Source organism: Rhizomucor pusillus (assembly GCF_041956525.1).
Source record: "Rhizomucor pusillus strain CBS 183.67 unplaced genomic scaffold VTP01scaffold_14, whole genome shotgun sequence".
Lineage (NCBI taxonomy): Eukaryota > Fungi > Mucoromycota > Mucoromycetes > Mucorales > Lichtheimiaceae > Rhizomucor > Rhizomucor pusillus.
Window position 1 is genome coordinate 383793 of NW_027192156.1, and position 18938 is coordinate 402730.

At 44.6% G+C, this 18938-nt stretch overlaps 12 protein-coding genes and 1 non-coding gene across 13 annotated transcripts; 9 read left to right on the forward strand and 4 right to left on the reverse strand.

Annotated features, from left to right (window-relative positions):
• Positions 1-12: 12 nt before the first annotated feature.
• Positions 13-327, reverse strand: VTP01DRAFT_2839 (uncharacterized protein; the record flags this gene model as incomplete). Its single annotated transcript, XM_069381344.1, has 1 exon — positions 13-327. The coding sequence occupies one exon, from the start codon at positions 325-327 to the stop codon at positions 13-15; it is 315 nt and encodes a 104-aa protein (XP_069237046.1).
• Positions 328-409: 82 nt separating this feature from the next.
• On the forward strand, positions 410-655 carry VTP01DRAFT_2840 (uncharacterized protein; the record flags this gene model as incomplete). Its single annotated transcript, XM_069381346.1, has 1 exon — positions 410-655. The coding sequence occupies one exon, from the start codon at positions 410-412 to the stop codon at positions 653-655; it is 246 nt and encodes an 81-aa protein (XP_069237047.1).
• A 1634-nt stretch (positions 656-2289) lies between these two features.
• Positions 2290-3734, forward strand: VTP01DRAFT_2841 (uncharacterized protein; the record flags this gene model as incomplete). Its single annotated transcript, XM_069381347.1, has 3 exons — positions 2290-2415; positions 3124-3225; positions 3366-3734. 3 exons carry the CDS (start codon positions 2290-2292, stop codon positions 3732-3734), a joined length of 597 nt encoding a protein of 198 aa, XP_069237048.1.
• Positions 3735-4882: 1148 nt separating this feature from the next.
• VTP01DRAFT_2842 (uncharacterized protein) lies at positions 4883-6371 on the forward strand (the record flags this gene model as incomplete). The annotated part of the gene is made up of 4 exons (XM_069381348.1): positions 4883-5206; positions 5295-5403; positions 5641-6243; positions 6310-6371. The coding sequence occupies 4 exons, from the start codon at positions 4883-4885 to the stop codon at positions 6369-6371; spliced, it is 1098 nt and encodes a 365-aa protein (XP_069237049.1).
• Positions 6372-6533: 162 nt separating this feature from the next.
• On the forward strand, positions 6534-6863 carry VTP01DRAFT_2843 (uncharacterized protein; the record flags this gene model as incomplete). Its single annotated transcript, XM_069381349.1, has 1 exon — positions 6534-6863. One exon carries the CDS (start codon positions 6534-6536, stop codon positions 6861-6863), a length of 330 nt encoding a protein of 109 aa, XP_069237050.1.
• Positions 6864-6995: 132 nt separating this feature from the next.
• Positions 6996-7527, forward strand: VTP01DRAFT_2844 (uncharacterized protein; the record flags this gene model as incomplete). Its single annotated transcript, XM_069381350.1, has 2 exons — positions 6996-7053; positions 7100-7527. The coding sequence occupies 2 exons, from the start codon at positions 6996-6998 to the stop codon at positions 7525-7527; spliced, it is 486 nt and encodes a 161-aa protein (XP_069237051.1).
• An 86-nt stretch (positions 7528-7613) lies between these two features.
• Positions 7614-9724, forward strand: VTP01DRAFT_2845 (uncharacterized protein; the record flags this gene model as incomplete). Its single annotated transcript, XM_069381351.1, has 7 exons — positions 7614-7846; positions 7905-7953; positions 8001-8301; positions 8369-8539; positions 8747-9060; positions 9307-9507; positions 9578-9724. The coding sequence occupies 7 exons, from the start codon at positions 7614-7616 to the stop codon at positions 9722-9724; spliced, it is 1416 nt and encodes a 471-aa protein (XP_069237052.1).
• A 1061-nt stretch (positions 9725-10785) lies between these two features.
• On the reverse strand, positions 10786-11028 carry VTP01DRAFT_2846 (uncharacterized protein; the record flags this gene model as incomplete). Its single annotated transcript, XM_069381352.1, has 1 exon — positions 10786-11028. The coding sequence occupies one exon, from the start codon at positions 11026-11028 to the stop codon at positions 10786-10788; it is 243 nt and encodes an 80-aa protein (XP_069237053.1).
• Positions 11029-11454: 426 nt separating this feature from the next.
• On the forward strand, positions 11455-11527 carry VTP01DRAFT_t73. Its single transcript has one exon. It is a non-coding gene; the product is annotated as a tRNA-Lys (tRNA).
• An 893-nt stretch (positions 11528-12420) lies between these two features.
• VTP01DRAFT_2847 (uncharacterized protein) lies at positions 12421-12793 on the reverse strand (the record flags this gene model as incomplete). Its single annotated transcript, XM_069381353.1, has 2 exons — positions 12421-12711; positions 12764-12793. 2 exons carry the CDS (start codon positions 12791-12793, stop codon positions 12421-12423), a joined length of 321 nt encoding a protein of 106 aa, XP_069237054.1.
• A 1833-nt stretch (positions 12794-14626) lies between these two features.
• On the reverse strand, positions 14627-17156 carry VTP01DRAFT_2848 (uncharacterized protein; the record flags this gene model as incomplete). The annotated part of the gene is made up of 8 exons (XM_069381354.1): positions 14627-14731; positions 14793-15029; positions 15098-15465; positions 15535-15709; positions 15778-16267; positions 16333-16771; positions 16838-16918; positions 16979-17156. The coding sequence occupies 8 exons, from the start codon at positions 17154-17156 to the stop codon at positions 14627-14629; spliced, it is 2073 nt and encodes a 690-aa protein (XP_069237055.1).
• A 244-nt stretch (positions 17157-17400) lies between these two features.
• On the forward strand, positions 17401-17694 carry VTP01DRAFT_2849 (uncharacterized protein; the record flags this gene model as incomplete). Its single annotated transcript, XM_069381355.1, has 1 exon — positions 17401-17694. The coding sequence occupies one exon, from the start codon at positions 17401-17403 to the stop codon at positions 17692-17694; it is 294 nt and encodes a 97-aa protein (XP_069237056.1).
• Positions 17695-18126: 432 nt separating this feature from the next.
• VTP01DRAFT_2850 (uncharacterized protein) lies at positions 18127-18916 on the forward strand (the record flags this gene model as incomplete). The annotated part of the gene is made up of 3 exons (XM_069381357.1): positions 18127-18505; positions 18567-18714; positions 18811-18916. The coding sequence occupies 3 exons, from the start codon at positions 18127-18129 to the stop codon at positions 18914-18916; spliced, it is 633 nt and encodes a 210-aa protein (XP_069237057.1).
• Positions 18917-18938: the final 22 nt, after the last annotated feature.

Below are 18938 nucleotides of genomic sequence, written 5' to 3' on the forward strand. Positions count from 1 at the left end.
GTAATGCCTCTATCACACATGCTCACCTTGAACGTCGATTGGTTCCAAGCTTTTGACAGGACCGTCGTTGCAATTTACCTCACGCTCAACAACCTTCCAAGCACCGAGCAGCAAAAGAAAGAAAATGTAATCCTCATCGGAACCACCTAGGACCAAGTGAGCCAAAGTAGGAGCAGATGAACTACTATTATATGGAAGCACTCGTGAGCGAATTGGCCGATCTATACCAAGACGTCCCAACTTACACAGCAGTTCAAGGTATCCAGGCACTCCGTTTGCGACAACGCGATGTGATGTGTGGATATTGACCCTGATGAAACCTCCCATATTGGGGAAGGTCAATCTGCGAACATGAAAAGAAGCCAACAGCCTACATTCGCTTTTCTCAACATTTTATTCTGCTCTGCCAATGCCACGTCCTAGTGCCAGCCGCAGCCATCGAGCGCCCATCGCTCCTTACACTGTTACAAGCCCTTTTCATACGTTCAATATTCGCAAACTTCGCGTGTACGTCGAAGACGCCACCGAGCGCAAGCTCCAAGCCCTGAAGGACCCTGAGTGCGTCGAGTCCAAGTACTATAAGAAGAAGCGTGGACTGGTCATTATGGTCAAAAAAGATCAAGGACTGTTGCGGAAACTCCTCCTGAAGAGGTAATTGCTGTGCACTCTACATTGACTCCTCCACATTTTTCTGACTCTGGCTTACCTGTAGAACCGAAATAAGGTTCACCAAGCCCGCTGATCCCAAAGACAAAGTAAAGCACCCGGTGTGTTTGTTTTAATATTATGTATATGTCAATACCCTCATCCCGCCTGAGAACCTTTGTGTTCTTGTAAATATTGTTCTTCCCTTCCTCTTCTCCTTTTCCTTGCCCTCCACCCTCCTCCTTATTATAAATAGTACATTAAAAGAGAATCGAAGTACCTTTTGTTATATATAGCTAAAATCTCGCGTTCTCTGGTTTTTTTTTTCATGCCGCAGAAAAGCGCAAACCTTGAGTTGCATGGAAGAGATTGCTCAAGAAGGACCTGCATAAATAGCTGCCGATGGTATTTGGAGGCCACACAACGTTTATCACTGCCATGACCAGTCTCTTTTTTTTTTATTTCTCTTTGTACTTTATCTTTGCCATGTACCGGGTTGGAGAAGTGTACGTATGTGGCAGGTTGGATAATAAGTTGATAATGTGATGTTGGTATGGTAGCGGTGGGAGCGTAGTAGCAAATAGAAGTGAGTACGTTGATTGAACCTCGCTGGAGATTCTTTACTGAGAATAATAGACAAAGAAAATAAATATCTACGCGACCTTCCACTATATGTTCTGTGATGGACTTCGAAGAATATTGCAGTATCATTTAGCGAATATCAAAATATATATATGGTCGCTATTCATGGACACGACACAATCCGCCAGTAATCTGACCAGAGAGTCGCTTTTACGCATCTGCGCATGGAGAATAGTCAACGCCAGTCTTGATGCGCGTTGTGATGGACGAAGAATCATACATTGGAGAAGCTTGCGCTCTTTCAGCTACAATATTATCTCACTAATGAAGCAAACAAGCTATCACTTTCTGTGATGCAAAGGCTTCTTTCAATGATCTAACCTTTCCTTTTCCATCCACATTTAAGGAGTTGGATATGCAACTGGGAACAAAAAACAAAAGGAAAGAATGTGTTTACTTTGCGCATTTCGGCGTAACCTTACATCAGGAGTCTTTCTGAGATTGCTTTGGTTTTGCATGAGAACGGTTGTACGAACGTGAAGGCCCGTATCTTCTTCTGCCTGAGACTTTTCTAGGCATATATTTGCGGATGATACTTTGCCTACTTTGTCTATACTTTTTGTGATTTCGTTCCTTCTTGCCTTTTTTCGTGAGAAAAATATACGTCGATTGTCTACGATCTGTGTTGCTCTGCATTGTCCTGTGTAACATGTGCTTGACAGTGTCAACTTTTTTCGTTGACACATGCTTTCCGATTTCCCTGAATGTAAACACGATTACGTTGGAAATTCCTTAAAGAGGGATCCCTAGCAATAAACCTTTTGTATTCATACAGCTGGGACTAGCTCGTCGCTCAGGATACTTGCCGTGACCTTTTGGTCGCAAACAGCTCCTGCATTTTGGGATGGTGTGTACGTCTGTGCGTTCGCATCTGGCAGGCGCTATGGCGTGGGAATGGTGCTTCCCGATCTCGACTGCGTTGTTTGGCATCGATCGCTGGTAGAACCCATAGATAGAGCACAGCACGCATCCTTTTTTCATCATCTCTAGTTCTCTTCAGCGATGCTCTGTCCTCCTAACAACGATAACCCTTTGAAGACTTTCAGGATACGCGACGTTCGCCGCTATATCGTGGGCGCAACGCAACGCAAGAGCCACAAGCTCAAGAACCCTGGAGATAGACTTCAAGTTTCATAAGACGCTTGGACTCAAGCTCAAGGCAAAGAAACAGCAAGAGAGACTACTTTTGCGAAAAGTCCTTCTCAAAAGATAGATTTCCATCACTTTACATTGCCTCTCGTTTTTTTTTCCTAACCGTCGCTCGTTTGTACGACATACAAGCGGGCCATCGAACCTGTTCTCGTATGCCACCGCCCTATTTAGCACCTTTCTGTGTTCTAAATACATTCCTTTATATCATTTAACACTGTAAATATCTCTTTCCCCGTCCTTTCAGTCCTCGCTCATCATATACCGCATTGAAAAGGGAATCAAGTATCTTTTGTTTACATATACCCTAATCTAACAACTTCTCGTTCTTTTTTCTTGCGTGTAAAAATGATTCCTTTTGCGTAGAAAGCCATGGTTTTTGAGTAGCGTGGATTAACTTTGCTCAACCACGCTTCATTCTTTTTCGATAATGTAGCTGGCGATGGTATATTGGATGCGTCGGGAATGAGGACTGAGAAAGAGGGTAGCACTTTATCACAAAAAAAAAAATAGGCGCGTCAAGTTCTACAGCTTGTAAATTTCCAAACGCAGTTTGTCGCTACGAAATACACAGTATCCCGCTTATTTTATACGCGTCTCTCTTGGTAATCTTTATTACGTTTTCCTGATGTGCGGTCGGCGACGAGAAGGTGTCTGGAATGGTACAAGCAGGCTCTTGTCAGGCAGCACAAGCGCTCACACTCATGCACCGCATGCATAAAATTGTTTATCTCGGCTGTGTTGGACGAGTTCGCGCTGCAGCATCCAGCTGGATCACTGTGGACGAGCGTAAGTGTGGCATGGCGCCATACAGCAGCTGGAGTAATTTATTAAGACAAAGAAATTCCTTGAACAAATAAATGGTGCATTCGTAATCATTGTCTACGCTCTCTACGCCGTAAGAGATCGCGACTCCTTCGCTATATCAGAGATTCCGCTACCGATACAAGAACGCAGATAGACGATCGATCACATCAGAACGCAGTGAAACCACAACATCGGAGTGGGCCATTGCAAAATTATATGTCATCGAGAAGGCTATAGATGACATAGAGGACCAATCTGCTGATCTCCTAGCCTTACGAAGCGGGCGTCGCTGGTGGGAACAAGGTGAAAGATCAAATAGCTACTTTTATCGATGCATGAAGACGCGAGAAAAGCAACAAGCAATCACTGCACTTCAAAACTCGGATGGTCAGCTCTTAGCCGGGACATCAGAGATGCTCTCCTGTGCGCACGATTACTACGGCAAACTGTTCCAGGCTGAGACCATAGACCCAGCCGCTGTTAACAAATAACTGGATCCTCCCACAGAGATTGCCCTATCCTCTGAGTCACAAATGCAATTACCTCGGAATTCGGCGTGCCAGACATTCTGGATTGCCTAAAAAGCATGCCTACGCGCAGCTGCCCTGGCCTTGACGGTATTCCTTATGAACTTCTCCATCTGGTTATTGAGCATCCTTGTGGAGCCTGGCTTTTCGCTGATACAGTCGATGACGCTTTACAACACCAAGCTTTTCCAAATTCCTGGAAGCAAGGTGCGATAATACTTATCCCCAAAAAGGGTGATCTTTCTCGTTTGGAAAACCGGCGGCCTATATCCTTAATATGCACTGACGCAGCCAATCGAGTCAAAAAGTCCTTACCACTTTTATCATACCGGCTTCATGCAAAACCGTTTCATTGGAGATAATGGGTTGGTAACACGACCGGCCATGGACATGGCACAGAAATACAACCTACCCCGAATAGCCTTACTATTGTATCAGGCAAAGGCATATGATTGAGTCCATCCACAATATCTCCGAGCATGCTTACAGAAACTCGGTTTCCCAGACTCCTTGATCCATTCAATTCTTGCTCTCTTCTTCCAAACACAACTCTACATCAATATCAATGGGCACCTATCAGCTCCATGCGTACAACGAAGAGGACTACGTCAAGGTGATCCATTATCTCCAACCTTATTCAACCTTTGTATGAAACCGTTACTTCCAACAATTCAAGCGTCACCTCGGATTTCTGGCTTCCATTGTTTTCAATGCACCTCGCCAATCAGTAGACCGAACACGCGCCGACATCAATCGGCACCATTTGTGAAATATATGGTCTACGCTGATGATGTCTTAGTTTTCCTCACCAAACCAGACGAACTCCGTACACTCCTTGCAATTCTGGACCTATATGGCCGAGCATCCAATGCCAGACTTAATCGAAAAATGACTGTGGCAGTTTCCCTCAGTGGCCGCCCCACGCTACATGGATCCACGTCTTACAAGCTGAAGGTATTTCCAATTGGTTTGACCGGACACCATCAATCGGAATGACATACCTCGGTTACCCACTGATCAGCAGCAAACCGCATCTCCAGGCCTTTTAAGACACGCTCCTATAGAAAATACGCGCTCGCGCTCAGTTTCTGTCCCAACGATATCTATCAATAATGGGTCGCGCCTTAGTAGCCGACTCGCTCCTGTTAGCATTTGTCTGGCATGGCATACGCATCCTGCCAATGCCTTTCTCTTTTCTGACCAGTTTGCGCTCAATTATCAGCGCCTTTCTGGCGCATAAGAACTTCCCAAGGATTAGCTTTTCATCGTCAACGCGACCCAAAAGTGAAGGTGGTCTCAGAGCCTTGGATTCTATAGCACAGCACTGCGCATTACTACTACGCTGGCTACTCCCCCTCCTTAGGCACGATCAAGGTGCAAAGACTCCATATTTTGCTCTTCCAACTGTCCAACATTGCCTCACTATGGAATGTCAGGTATCACGTTCAGATATTTCTTTTCTATTCCCGCAGACGAGACCAAATACCATATTGTGCTTGGGAATTTTTCGATCCTTATTTCCAGCTGCTGAGAAGTTACAACTCAAAGTGCAACTGGACGGCTTTCAACGCTAGCAACGTGTTAGATCTACACTCATCAGCGATATGCCTTAGACGCCACGCTTCTACCCCCAGTATGCGCCTTCTTCCATTATGGACTTAAGCTCTAGTAAAGCACGCTTATATCCATGATCCTATATCTAACCATCTACGGTTACACATGAGGAATGAACGACCGACAGCTCGCAACAAAGTGCAAGCCTTTGTGGTCGCCTTACACTCGAGACATTGGCAATTAAAGCCGTTCTTTCGACGGATCCTTTAAGGGGAGCCACCAGTTCAGTATTTACCAGACTTTGCAACTGCAACAGGTACGACTTCAGCTCTCCCTGTTGATGACGACCCATCCCCAAGCAACGTAATAGACAACCCAGTCTCCCTGGTCGCATCCTGGAACGATTCAGAAATATATACTCCGTATCTTACTCGCAAACTCTTCCTATATCATTTGCCAATACCCCTCTCAACGCTACAGAAGCATTACCCGTCCGGCAAAGCTAGGCACCGGAAAAGACTGTGGAAGCTAGCAGTTCCACCTGCAGCACTGATCATCTTATGTCGCATGTTCCACGCAAAGCTTCCACGTCGTGCTAGACTACATGCTATAATTCTGTCCAAGATTTCTGATCCTGCCTGTCCACTCTGCGGTGAATATGAATCTCAGGACCATTTTCTTTGGAGCTGTCCGCGCAAACTAACAGTCTGGACGCTGGTCCTTCGACGCTTTGACGTCCGCAAATCTACGTCGTCGCCCCCGAAAATTCTACGCCTTGATGCGACTCAACACAAGTTGAAAATCGACGATAGATCATCCAGCTTGACTGTAATCCATCTTCGCGCTTGCATCCTCCTAGTCATTTGGCAAGCTCATTGGCGGCATGTCTTTGATGAAAGAGCCATTCCTCCCAACCATAGTGCGGGAAAAAGCTATTGCCCACGTAATGCAACTAGAGAGGGAATCGTCCGTTAATTCTATATAGATTTTGTAGTCTTTGATTTGAAGGATAGCAATGGTGCGGCCCTGTTGGCGCGCCCTGAATGAACACCATACACACACAAAAAAAAAAAAAAAAAAAGAATGGCGCAGTTCCGAGATAGCTGCCCTTCCCAATCGCGTTCTTTCTCGTTTATTTCTTCTTGTCCATTCCTCCCTCCGATACTCTACTGTTTATACCCAATATCGTTACTTTCCTTTTACGATACAATGTTGACCGCAGCTAGAGTAGCCGAGCCCGATAATACGTACACTCAGCTCGTCCACCTCTTGAGAGAACGTGCAGCCACGTCTCATATTTTGATCCCGGATGCAGTGATTGAAGCTGTTCTCCAATATTTGTTTGCGCATAGCGAACGCCAACGCAGCGACGAGTACTATGGTCGATTACTAGACTTGCGAGGCCTTCCAGTCACGTTGACGACCATCAAATGCAGCAACTCTTTAGCTGCAGGCCCAAAAATGCTTTGGATATTACTATCGAGCCCAATATACCGCAATTTTACGTCCGAAGCCTCAGCATCGATAGACGCAGCTTGACCAACATATACCAACGGCAACAACATTTCGAGCCTCAGTCACCGCTGGCAGTTTAGATCGGCAATCTTTTAGGGGACAGGAAAGAAATATATAATATTAGATACGTCGGAGCGACCTTTTTCTCTACATCCTATGCTCGTTATCTGGCCGATATTCGAAATGCTGACAGAATATATTCTCGCTTCGTCAAGTTTGTCCAACTTGGCCGTCACTTGGGATTCAGGACGATTTTACAGTTTTCGAGTTGCCTCTCATTGCTGAGCAACTCCTCGAGGTCGACAACGAAGAACAACAACAAAGAATTGATGATATCGAGCGTACTTTAATCCTTCTTTTCGGACGCGAGCATGTGCTGAACTCAAGCGTCGGTGGCTATCATCTCTCATACGAGCCTACCTCTGCCGAATGGCAATGCTTGCAACGAATCGAACTTATGCCCTTTTCCAGGGACATGTTCTTCATTGCCAACGACCACCCGGTGTATCAGGCTAATATCCAACGAATTCGTGCCAATATAAGCCAAATATTCCAGCAATATTACTTGAACCGTTTACCAGCAATTGATCCATCTTTTCTTGAAGAATTCAATGAAGAACTCAGCGATTTTTTTACAGCCTCTGGTTCGCCCTTACGCGCGTTCTCGCTGGAGCGGTTCCCTTTGTAATTTTTGGAAAGGATATAACACAGGAAGATTATTTTCTTCGAAGAGGATTCTTTGAGGGATCCCGCGCAGGCACTACGACAAAAAGCATGATCTACTCTGCAAGCAGTCAAGACTCTGAGACCGCTGCTCTGAACCCACCCGCATTTATAGATCAATGGCCGTGCAGACCAGGCCTTCGCCGACAATATGAACACAGTGATGGTATCGTCGACGTCCTAAACGAAGCGGTGGCGCTAGCTTTGCAACAGCTACGTGTTACTATAATTGCTTCTCTAGGTTTCCAACCATCAGCTTGTTGTAGATCAAACTTCCATGGAAGGTAGGTGACCATTTTCTAAGGCTCCTTGTGGATATAATGCTTACATTGCACTTGACAGCATGTCCATGGCAAGGAGCGAATATATCAAAGCGATTGGAGAACCTGCGGTGATTTCGTATGACGTACACTTTGACTATACATGCGATCCGTCAAGTTCACGCCGCAATATTTTGCCATCCACATTCCACGCCTATATCCAGGATTCCCAGCACATAAAGGCGGGGATCACAACATGCTACGACTCATGTTTATTACCTGGGTCCGTACAATGCTCCTACTTGACTCGTATTGCGAGTACGTGTCCACTGGAAAGCGAACACCTCCGCCGGTAACAAGAGAATTCCATGAAGGAGTGCTTGAAAGGCTCCGCGAGCGAGAGCAGCAGTCGGATCTGGCACAAAGACTCTGCGAAGCCAGAAATGTCGTTGAACAGAGCCTAAGCTCCACTGGACGAGGTACATATCAAGATAATGGTACTTATTAAAACCATCACATTCTCTAACGTTGATATTGTAATTCAAGACCAGCTCGCAGCGAGAAGATTAAAGGACGAGATACTTTCGGGAATGACGGGTGAGACCTACAGCGAGCTGATGTCGAACCTGGGAAGGTTGACTGCAGCAAGAAAAATGGAACGCTATGGTGTTACGCAAGGCCTACCATTTTCAAGACAGCGCTGGGCACAATGTTACGGTCTGGAATGGCACAGATACCCTGAGTTCAGAAGATTATCATCATTTACCGAAGACAGAGACCAGTAGAGAGCATGGTTTCATAGGATAGAAGAAGGAAAGAACATATATCAAGCTTTGCTTGCGAAAATAGATGTGGAACAGACACAAGCCTTCGCTGATCTTACACCAGCAGCCACAAGGTTCTTGCTTACTCGCTGCTAGCCAGATGTCGACGGCTATAGTGGAGGCACAGAATGGATAAATGATCCTGATTTTTGCCGAGAATTGATTTCTCAAGAAATGCGCCGCGTCCGAAGAGCAGCTACATCCCAAAATCAGTCCCATGTTCAGCAAAATATCATCTACATATTTACCATGGCTCAAGTCAAAGTGAACAACGTCGGACGGGCAATTCCTTCGGTATATACGGACGACCAAAGACGAGAGCATCGTCGCGAATTAGATGGTATCTTTATCGGTATTGCGCACAGCGGAACTAGATACTTGGATTTCGATCCAGATGTTTGCATATATGGCCTGGTATGTTGCATCAACCTTCTAGTACATGATAGCACTCTGCTAATGGTTACTTTGACCTTCTTATCTAAAATAAATGCAGGTAATAAAAGAGAGAACCACGACAGGTTTCGATTGGCAGAGGGACGGGCGGGTGATGACCCCATAACAATTATTTACGATTGGCAGTTGTTGATGAATGCCAGGCATTCATATTTTCTGGCATTCGAAAGAACATTGAGGCTTTTTGGATACTCGCTTAGACCACAGATACGAACCGAATGGGAAGCACATGAAGGTCAGCGATTCCAATATAGTCGTATGTTACGACTATATTTGGATCAGGTTATTGTCCCTGCTGGAGGCAGAGTCATGGTATCGACCAGCCCGGATGCCACCGATGTCCCCTACTTGCATATCCAAATGCTGGAATTAATGGCCCGAATTATGACTGTGGGTATGGAGAGCCTGGTATGGGGCTATATTACGTCAAGCAAAATTTATAACAAGCTATTCTCTTGCTTTTTCAGAGCACACTTAGCTAACTGTATATTTTCCTTCTCGTTCCAGAAGGATCAAAATCGAGCCCGACAAACTTTTACCCAGGAAAGCTGCGAGTATCAAGCATCAGACCATGGTCAATGGAAGACCATCTACGTATCGAGTGTGGGATATCAACATGAATTGATGCATGCTGATATTTGTTCTTTTTTTTTTAACTTATTAATAACATATATCAATACATTCTTTAGCGCTTTTACTCTTGCCGAAGTCGATATCCTATATTTCCTCTCACATGCCCGGGCTATCGAGCTCATTCTCCACGCAAAAATGGTGCATGTGATTTTAAATTTGTCTTTCTGATTGATCTCCGTACTGCTGGCTGCTGCGTTGACTCTTTTGAGAACCAAATTCATCAGGATTAGTATTTTGTTATTTTCTATAGTTTGCGGGATATATAGATTATCTTGGATGCTTTGTATTCATTTCTTGCAAGGATCAATGGCGAAAAGAAACGCGACTGCTTAGGCAGCAGGCTATCCACCATAAATTCCGATTGGCTACTAGAAGTTACTGGACGAGTGTCTTGCTATATCTCTCGCGGTCATCAGCGGCGCTGTATGATTTAATTTCGGATCCAGTTGCTTCGTGCTTCTGTATACCTATTTGGTTTATTTCCGTCAGGCACTCATCTCTCTTTACATGATAAGACCTGGGTCAGCATGGTTTAACAACGAGATCTAACCCTTCTCGTAGTTTATTATACAAATCGGCAGCCAGCGACGACTTGCAATTAGCCTGAGAAGCCTATTAAATCCAAACTTTGAAAAGGAATCGTTGAATTCTGTTATTGCAAGATATAATGCAGCAGATATATAACCTTGACTTATCAGGCTTCCATTTCATTACAATGATGCACTATCCTTTCCTGCAATTAGGCAACGATTGAAGAGGAATGAAAACGAGTCAAGAAAGAACGAAGAAGAAGAGAAAAGAAAAAAAAGACAGGAATAACCAGGAACCAGAGATAGTATTCGTTATTATGATAATGGAAAGGATAAAGGGCATTGAAACAGATTGGAAGGTTGTTGATCGTGGGATAAATTGCAACGACGAATGGAATACAGGGGTATCATGCTGAACGCGCGCAGATTTATTCCACATCGTTGTGTACGTCGTAGAAGTTTCCAGGCAATATTTGGCAAATATCCAGTTCTCCAGGTTTGCAACGAAACTCGATCTATGCATCTATTTTGGGTTGAGTTGACTTGCCTTTTTTATTTTTTGAAGTGTAGAGTATTGACAGGGAGCACCCGAAGTAAAGTTCAAGTTGATGCAGCCGGGTACAAGTAAGAATCCGATCTGCGGCGCCAGATCGATCAATCGTTTGGTGCGGAGAAATGCCCAGAGCTCCGGATCACCAAAGAACACCAGCAGAGCAACGAGAACGTCGTGATGCCGGCTGAAAACATGGGGGCCACCGCTTTGCATAATTGGATACAGGGTTGCAAGACGGCGCCTCCAGAGCCGATCAGACTTGCCGAACGGATCCAGTCGATGTACTTGTCATTGATCACAGACCTAAACAGCTCACACCAGCTGCCGTTCCACTGGAGACATGCAATCGTAATGACTAGTTGACGCGATCAGCGACAAAGGTTCCTGCGTCGCGTAATGCAAAACTTTAGCCTTGTGCAAAGGCTTGTCGAGTAGATGAACCGCGATTTCTCCAATGCAAACGCCTGTAGCTTGGAGCCATAAGTGATATATGATCTGAGAGTCCCTAACCTATCTCGAGGTACCATAGAAGATATTATTATTATAATTATAATAATAATTATTATCATCGCGGGCGAAATCAAAGGACAAGATAGAATTAGAAGACAAGGTGAAATCAAAAGACAAGAACAACCGAGGGCCTTGTTAGCTCAGTCGGTAGAGCGTTGGACTTTTAATCCAAATGTCGGGGGTTCGAGCCCCCCACGAGGCGCATCCATTTTCCGCTTCGCGGTGCTTTTTGGACGAAAACTCGTCCAAAACAGCTTTTTTTTTTTTCGCTGTGGTAACTGTTGTCGTAACGCTATTTCTTTTGCGTTACGATATCACGAAGAAAGGATCGCGAGGATAGAGAGTAGCTAAGTGTCATCTATTCTATATTTTTGCTAGGTATTTATACCTTTTGCAACAACTGAAAATGAAGAGGATATTACTTACAAAAAGGAAAAGGCTGGATGATGCTAAGCATTGTGACATGGAGATATACTCTAAAGAGGGAAACGACTTGGCAAGCGGCGAGAAGGACCAAACAGGAAGGTACGAAGTCTGTGCACGACATAACGCTACTTGTTTTGCGCTACGAGCTAACCACACAGGAAAAGGCTACGTAAGACCTGAGAGACGTAAGATGATTCTTTTATTTTATTTTTTTTTTTTTGCTCAGGAAAATATTCATTTTTTAACGTGTTTAATCAGGTGTGACATTTTACCAATACCTATTGACACAATGAAGAAAACTGAAAAGTCTGTGTATTAACACATTGCTGCTGTTCTTCTACGATCTTATGTATCATCCCAATCGCTTTCGTAGCAACGACTGTGGGCTGAAATGGCGTATTATCAAAGATTTGTTCCCAGTTTGCTCGCCAAATTGCTAGGAGAGTGCAAGCTCGGAGATGATGGACAGTTAGAGTTGATCGTTTTCCGTTAATTTATGAGGAAAACTGAACCGAATTGATCCGTAGCATGCGTGGTGCACTGGTATTTGATTTATGCAAGCCAAAGGCTCTGCGCACCAATGTCCAAACAGTTAACTTGCGTCGACATTGCCAGAGAAAGTGCTCTTGAGAATCAATAATATCTCCACAGAAAGGGCAGCGTGGATCTTCAAATTTGCTGGGAATGGAGGAAGCTGATGGTATCGGTATTCTTTGCGGGTAATACAGGGATGCTCGATCTTGGCGTCCGTCGAACGAGACACCAGAGACACACGCTCAGGTCAATATTGCTAGTCGACGTGGCCGAGATGACTGAGACGACATCAGTAGGAGCAACATCAACTTCTTCAGTTTCATCCTCATAAGATGGCAAGTATTGTGCAGGTGGACTATTCTCCAGGATGCGTCGAAAATAGGGCTTGAGCTTCCATTGACCAGAGTCTAGAGCCACCGCAAAGGCCTGTACTTTATGACGCGAGGTAGACCGTTCGTGACAATAACGTAAACGTAACTGACCACCCTGAGCTCAGGCAAGTATTCATTACCTTTTTTTTTTTTTTTTTTTACATGTAAAAAATAAAGATAGGAGGACGTGCAACGTCGTTATAATCTCGGATGTGTTTTTGTCCGCTAGCAGTCTATACGTCTACATGATGTCTAGGTAGATAGTCCCCTCCCGAATGACGAGAGGAATCCGGGATGACAACCGGAGATTAGGACATTATAGATATCCTAAGCGTCCTTAGCTTTCTCAAGGGCGATCCTCTGTCTCTTGGGATGGAATAGTTTTAAAGGTCGTCGGTTGATCGGCAACAGTGAGACGGTAGCCCGATTGTCTATCGATGGATATAAGGACATGGATGACCTCCATAATACAATTGGTTGTCGTATTTATGGATTGATCAGCGTTCAATAATGATCGAGATGGTACAACAGTTAGAACTCTCTCTTATTACTATCATTTACTGGTAGACTTGATTCTTTGCTTCTTATTCCATTAAAAGCACCTACCCAAAGTCTCACGGTATTTCAGTGTTCCCCTCTCTCATTGATTATGCTAGCATAACCAATTGAAAAAGAAATGAGCCTGAGTATGTGATTGTGCTTGCTAGAAAATAAACTTGCATTGACATTGGTCAATGGCAGAAAGTTATATGACATCGCGTTTGCCTCAATATTTTTGCTTCAAATCGCTCCCAGGGACGACGACCATGAGTACTGTGGAAGGATTGGTTATATTTTATTCCTTTGCACCTTTGTAGCGGCTTTCTGCTGAATACGGTGCATATTCATGCAAAACGACTTTGGATTTGATATCACTGCGGTTAACCCAATGAAATCCCAATACAATTCCGAATATTAAGGGATTTTATTGGGATTTCATAGCTGATAAAACCATCATACCATTCAGCGTATTAGGACGGTACCAGTTCTTTGAATCACTTATCGTATCATTCATACCAATTGCGCAATCGCTTCACATTCATTCAGATTGTACCGGGCCTTTGATGCATTCAGAAAATATTCATTTAGCACATGTGGAAAGTATTCAATCTCGCTGCAACGTGCATATAAAGCACATCTGAATATTCCCTGAATATTTTCTGCATTTAGATTTTCTATGGTAATAGGATGCGCTTTTTCCATGCGAGACGATCAACACAACAGTGCGGAATATGTAGTAGAAAGTACCAGACGCGGACGCTGCGAAATAGAAGCACCAAAGCAATCTCCTTATTGTTGACTCATCGCTGTTATCAACAAAATGAGAACAACCAGGAATTTATACTGTGCATAAGAAAAAAGGCCGATCTTTTCCATGTGAGATCAATACCGTGCCAGGCAGTAGTAGCAAGACGGACAGTTTTCTTCTTTACCTTCTCTGCGTTGAGTATATGTAGATGGTAGCCTCGACACAATCCAATACTGTTTCCCTTTCTTTATTCCTTCTATTTCTTTCCTCGTCTACAGCAAATATCTTGCCACTTTGCAGAGCTCTCTAGTATATCAATTATCAATCAATAAGGATTGTTCGAACTTGATATCCAGCAATAAATGGAGTTATTATGGTGGTTAACTCTTGCAAGAGTAGCTATTTTTGCATGTTTTACTCCAAATCCTAATTAAGCTCATCATTCTAGATTTACTCTAAGCTAATAATCCATCATTTCCCGTGGTGATCAGTAATGAGCCGCTTACAAAGCTGATGAAACTCATCACAACCAGCAGCACCGTTTGACGAGTTGGAGTTTACAGTTACTGTGATTTCAACATGCTTTCAATTTATATCAATGAGATGCTCAGTTGCAAGCTTGCGAGAGATGCATATAGTACAGTAAGAAGTAAGTAGTGACAAGTGATATCTATCGTTGCTGTTAACTAGTTGTTGCAGCGTTGCTAAAATATCTAGGTGCAGCCTGCGTAAGCCAGGCTGATTGAATAGCAGAGACGCTGCGAACGTAATGCTTCGTAGTAAAGACCTAGAACCACATTGTGTCAATTGAAGTACCGTAAACGTGGCACATTCAATTAGTGTCTTACCAATTCATTGTACATGATACCCTCCACGCGTCTTCCAAACATGGCTGAGCCTGGATGGATCTTTACAATATGGCTTCCTACCACGCTCTTGTAGGATCCATCTGGTTGCAAGAGCGCCGTGTTTTGAAAAAATCCGGTCAGGAAACATTTCAAGACAGCATCTGTATCCGTGCCGCACGTTGCAGTGGGAGAAATACCAAGCCGCTCGCAGAATCGAACAAGCTGGTTTCGAACATCCTATACCAAAAAACAAGTGATAAACGGTTAATGCGAAAGTCCCAGCTGCAAACGCCAGCGTTATTTACCAGGGCAATCTTTATATTGCGCGCATTAATAAAGTTTTCTCTGCACCATTCATAATCGCCCTTAACCTCCCAGTAGCCCTTTAGCACGTTGAGTAGCATCAAATGGTCGCCATCGTTGTGCAAAAACTTGCGCCTTGCTTCGGCTGCTTGCTCGCGCTTGTCCGAAGGCGAAAAGAAAATGTTCTCAACAGAGAGCAGGGAAATGATCGCAATGACTTCAAACGTGCAACCGTACTCTGCTGACTGTATCAAGACCTTGGCGAACCGCGGATCTACTGGGAATTCGGCCATTTTGCGTCCAAGCGTTGAAAGTTTGCCGGTTTCATCCATGGCTCCTAAAGCATATAATTCTTCGAGGGCGCGAATCACTGTCAAAACAGGATAAAATGTTAACGAAACCGTTTTCTTGATTTGTCCAACGCTTGAGTCTATCTTACGTGACGTTCGAGAAGGCGGATCCATGTAATCAAATTCCAAGATATTCTCTACGCCCGATGCCTTGAGTGCCAACACTGCCGCTGCGAGGTTGCATCGCCGAATCTCCGGTACAGTGTCGTCTTGTAATTCACGGAAGGTATCTTCAGTGTAGAGACGGTAACATATGCCAGCCCGCTGAAAACGGAATCTGCATGTGAGATATTGCGCTGTTATAATTTTTATACGTTTTTTTTGGGTAATACCTCTCTTCCAGCTCTGCCGGTTCTCTGCCACGCTGAGCTTTTTGATATAGGGTGAAGCAAAAGCGACTCGACACCAATCTTGGGATTGAAGCCACGGAGCTTTGCCAAACCGCAGTCGATAACATACTTGATGCCGGGTATCGTGATACTAGTTTCAGCAATGTTGGTGGCTAGAATGACTTTTCGTGTGTTTGCCGGTGCAGGTTCGAATACTTTTTGCTGCTCAGATGGTGGAAGCGCGGCAAACAGTGGACAGACAAGCAGTCTCATCTGCTTCTTTTTCAGCTGATATGCATAGTCCTTGACAAGCGACAGTAACGTCTCAATATCTTCCTGACCCGGCAAGAAGACAAGGATATCGCCCTCAGGATTGCGCACGTGTGTTTGGAAAATAGTAACCAGCGCTGCATCCAGATAATCTGACTGTGGTTCCTGGGTGAAGAATGTATCGACTGGGTGGAGACGGCCGGATACATATAAAATCTGTGCACTAAAATGTTACAGTGTTAAAAAAATTCACAGTGATTGCACCCTTTTCTGTTATTTCTAACTTACTTGTCAAAAAACTCGCTAAACTTTTCGGCATCGAGCGTCGCACTCATGACGACTATTTTGAGTTCCTCGATATTCTCGCCATTCTTCTTTTTTTCGCGTCGGATCCTCTGTATATTCTTGACCATGCCAAACAGCATGTCCGTTCTCAGCGTTCTCTCGTGTGCCTCGTCCAGTACAATGATCTTGTATCGCAGTAACAGCTCATCGGAAAGTATTTCTCGCAAAAGCATACCGTCGGTCAAGTATTTGATAATCGTATGTGGACTTGAAGTGTCGTCAAAGCGTACAGTGTATCCTACTCTTCCACCTAGTTTGGTCACCATCTCTTCGGATACACGCTTCGCCAGGTTGACAGCTGCAACTCGTCTAGGCTGTGTAATCGCTACTCCTCCCAAATCTTTTGATACGAGACCGGCTTCAAAGATAAATTGTGGTATCTCTAAGTAGAAAGCGAGGGTTTAGTCGCATTGATATATTGCAATCCAGTTGTTGAACTTGAACTCACGCGTCGTTTTTCCACTTCCTGTTTCTCCCATAACAATGACAGACGAGTTGTTTCGGATAGCCTTGATAATAGCGTCCCGACCTAGACAGTCAGTGTCAGTAGAACGAAAAGATCGATAGAATGGTAACGACCGTTGCGTACCGGAGTAGATTGGCAGCTGCTTCCGGAACTCTAGCATCTCCTTCTTTTTTGCTTTGTAGTTGAATCCTGATCCGTTTGGTTTGCCGGCATTGTTCCTTTGTCGCTTGACATTTGTTTGTTGCAATTCTGCTTCGTCGCTCTTGTCTTGGTCTTGAGTAAACGTGACCGTGCGTTTCATGTCGTGTATATGTATATAGATCTACTAGAGTTCGATCGATCGAGAAAAAAGTGGGAGAGCGGGAGGGACCAAAAACTGCTCCGAGCCGTCACCACCACCCGCCTTTAGATTTTCATGCTTTCAATCATTCCATCATCAAAGCACCGCCGCTCGTATATCAGCAAACAACAACAAACACACAATTTGTCTTTAATCAAGCCGATGGCATTCACTCGATCTCTATTCAACAAACAACAAGAGCACAATGTCGCGAAAGTCTAAAGACTCGATTCCAGGCTCCACGGTTGCCGGATTGGAAACTCGATTGCAAAACTTGACGTTGGGATCGCAGCAACAGCAGAAACCAGAAACGGCTCTCCGAGATACACAGCCTGTCTCTCACGGCCGATCGGATTCTGCTCCTTGCAGTGACGAGAACAAGTCTTGGGAATCACCAGACGTTGTTGGACCAGCAGAGTTTAATGAACTGACTCGCCTCATGGATGATCTCGTCGTCTCGCGGATACCGTCGTCTGCGTTCATGCCGTACATTTTATAGCAATACAGCACTTTAATACCATTGGACGAATGAAACCGTAATATACTCGTATTTTGGATTATCTCTATATCTCTCGCTGCACTTGATCGGTTTGCTGCAGAGTTGACATTTTGATAATAATAATAAACGGAGAGCATTGGGATTTGCCTGCAATTCGCTACACTCTCGTGCTAACATATGGTCTATAAGTTTAGTCATACAACTGGATTATACCTAGTTGTCGGGCATTTGTCGAACCATTTGAGAGGTCACGGGGTGGGGTGGGGGCAATGCGTGGGTAAGGATTGAGAGAGATTCGATTTACTAAATAAAACCGAAACCTGTAGACGGTGACAAGATAAAAGAGGCAAGTAGAAGAAGCATACAAAGCGGGAACGAATCAAGGACCAGCGAAAACAAGCAGTCCTTTTTCTTCACACTATTTTTCGCAAAATGGCTCCACCAGCAGTATCTGTATTCAAAACTCCTGTCACGGGCGTTACCATCTTGGGTCCGGTCAAGACCGGCAGGCAAGCGGAAACGCTGTCTGTAGAAGCACTCCAATTCCTAGCATTCCTGCATAGAAGCTTCTCGGGTAGACGCAAAGAACTGCTCTGCCAGCGAACCAAGAAGCAGCAAGAGTTCGACCAAGGTGTACTCCCCGACTTTCTATCATCGACTGCACATATCCGCAACGACCCAACCTGGCGCAGAGCACCGCCTGGACCGGGACTCTTGGATCGACGTGTGGAGATAACCGGACCTGTTGATCGCAAGATCATTATCAACGCCTTGAACTCTGGCGCATGCACGTTTATGGCTGATTTTGAAGGTATAGAGAGAAAGGAAGAGTATTTGGCAAGTGTATAACTCAAGTGATAATGGTAAAATAGGCTCCAACTCGCCTACCTGGGAAAACTGTCTGCAGGGCCAAGTGAATTTGCAGGATGCTGTGCGGCAAACTATCACATACACAGACCCGGTAAATGGGAAAATATACCGGCTGCGCACGGACGGAGAAATAGCAACTTTGATAGTAAGGTAAATGTGATAGTAGTGATTTAAACATGTAATATGCTGGGGACTTGCGTGGGAACAATCTGACGTTCATGCGTTCGTTGATGCAACCTTGCTTAGACCTAGAGACTGGCACATGGTGGAAAAGCATGTCGTCATCGACGGAGAGCCTATCTCGGCATCCATCTTTGACTCTGCACTGTTCTTTTACCACAATGCCCACTAACTCATCCGACGCGGCAAAGGGC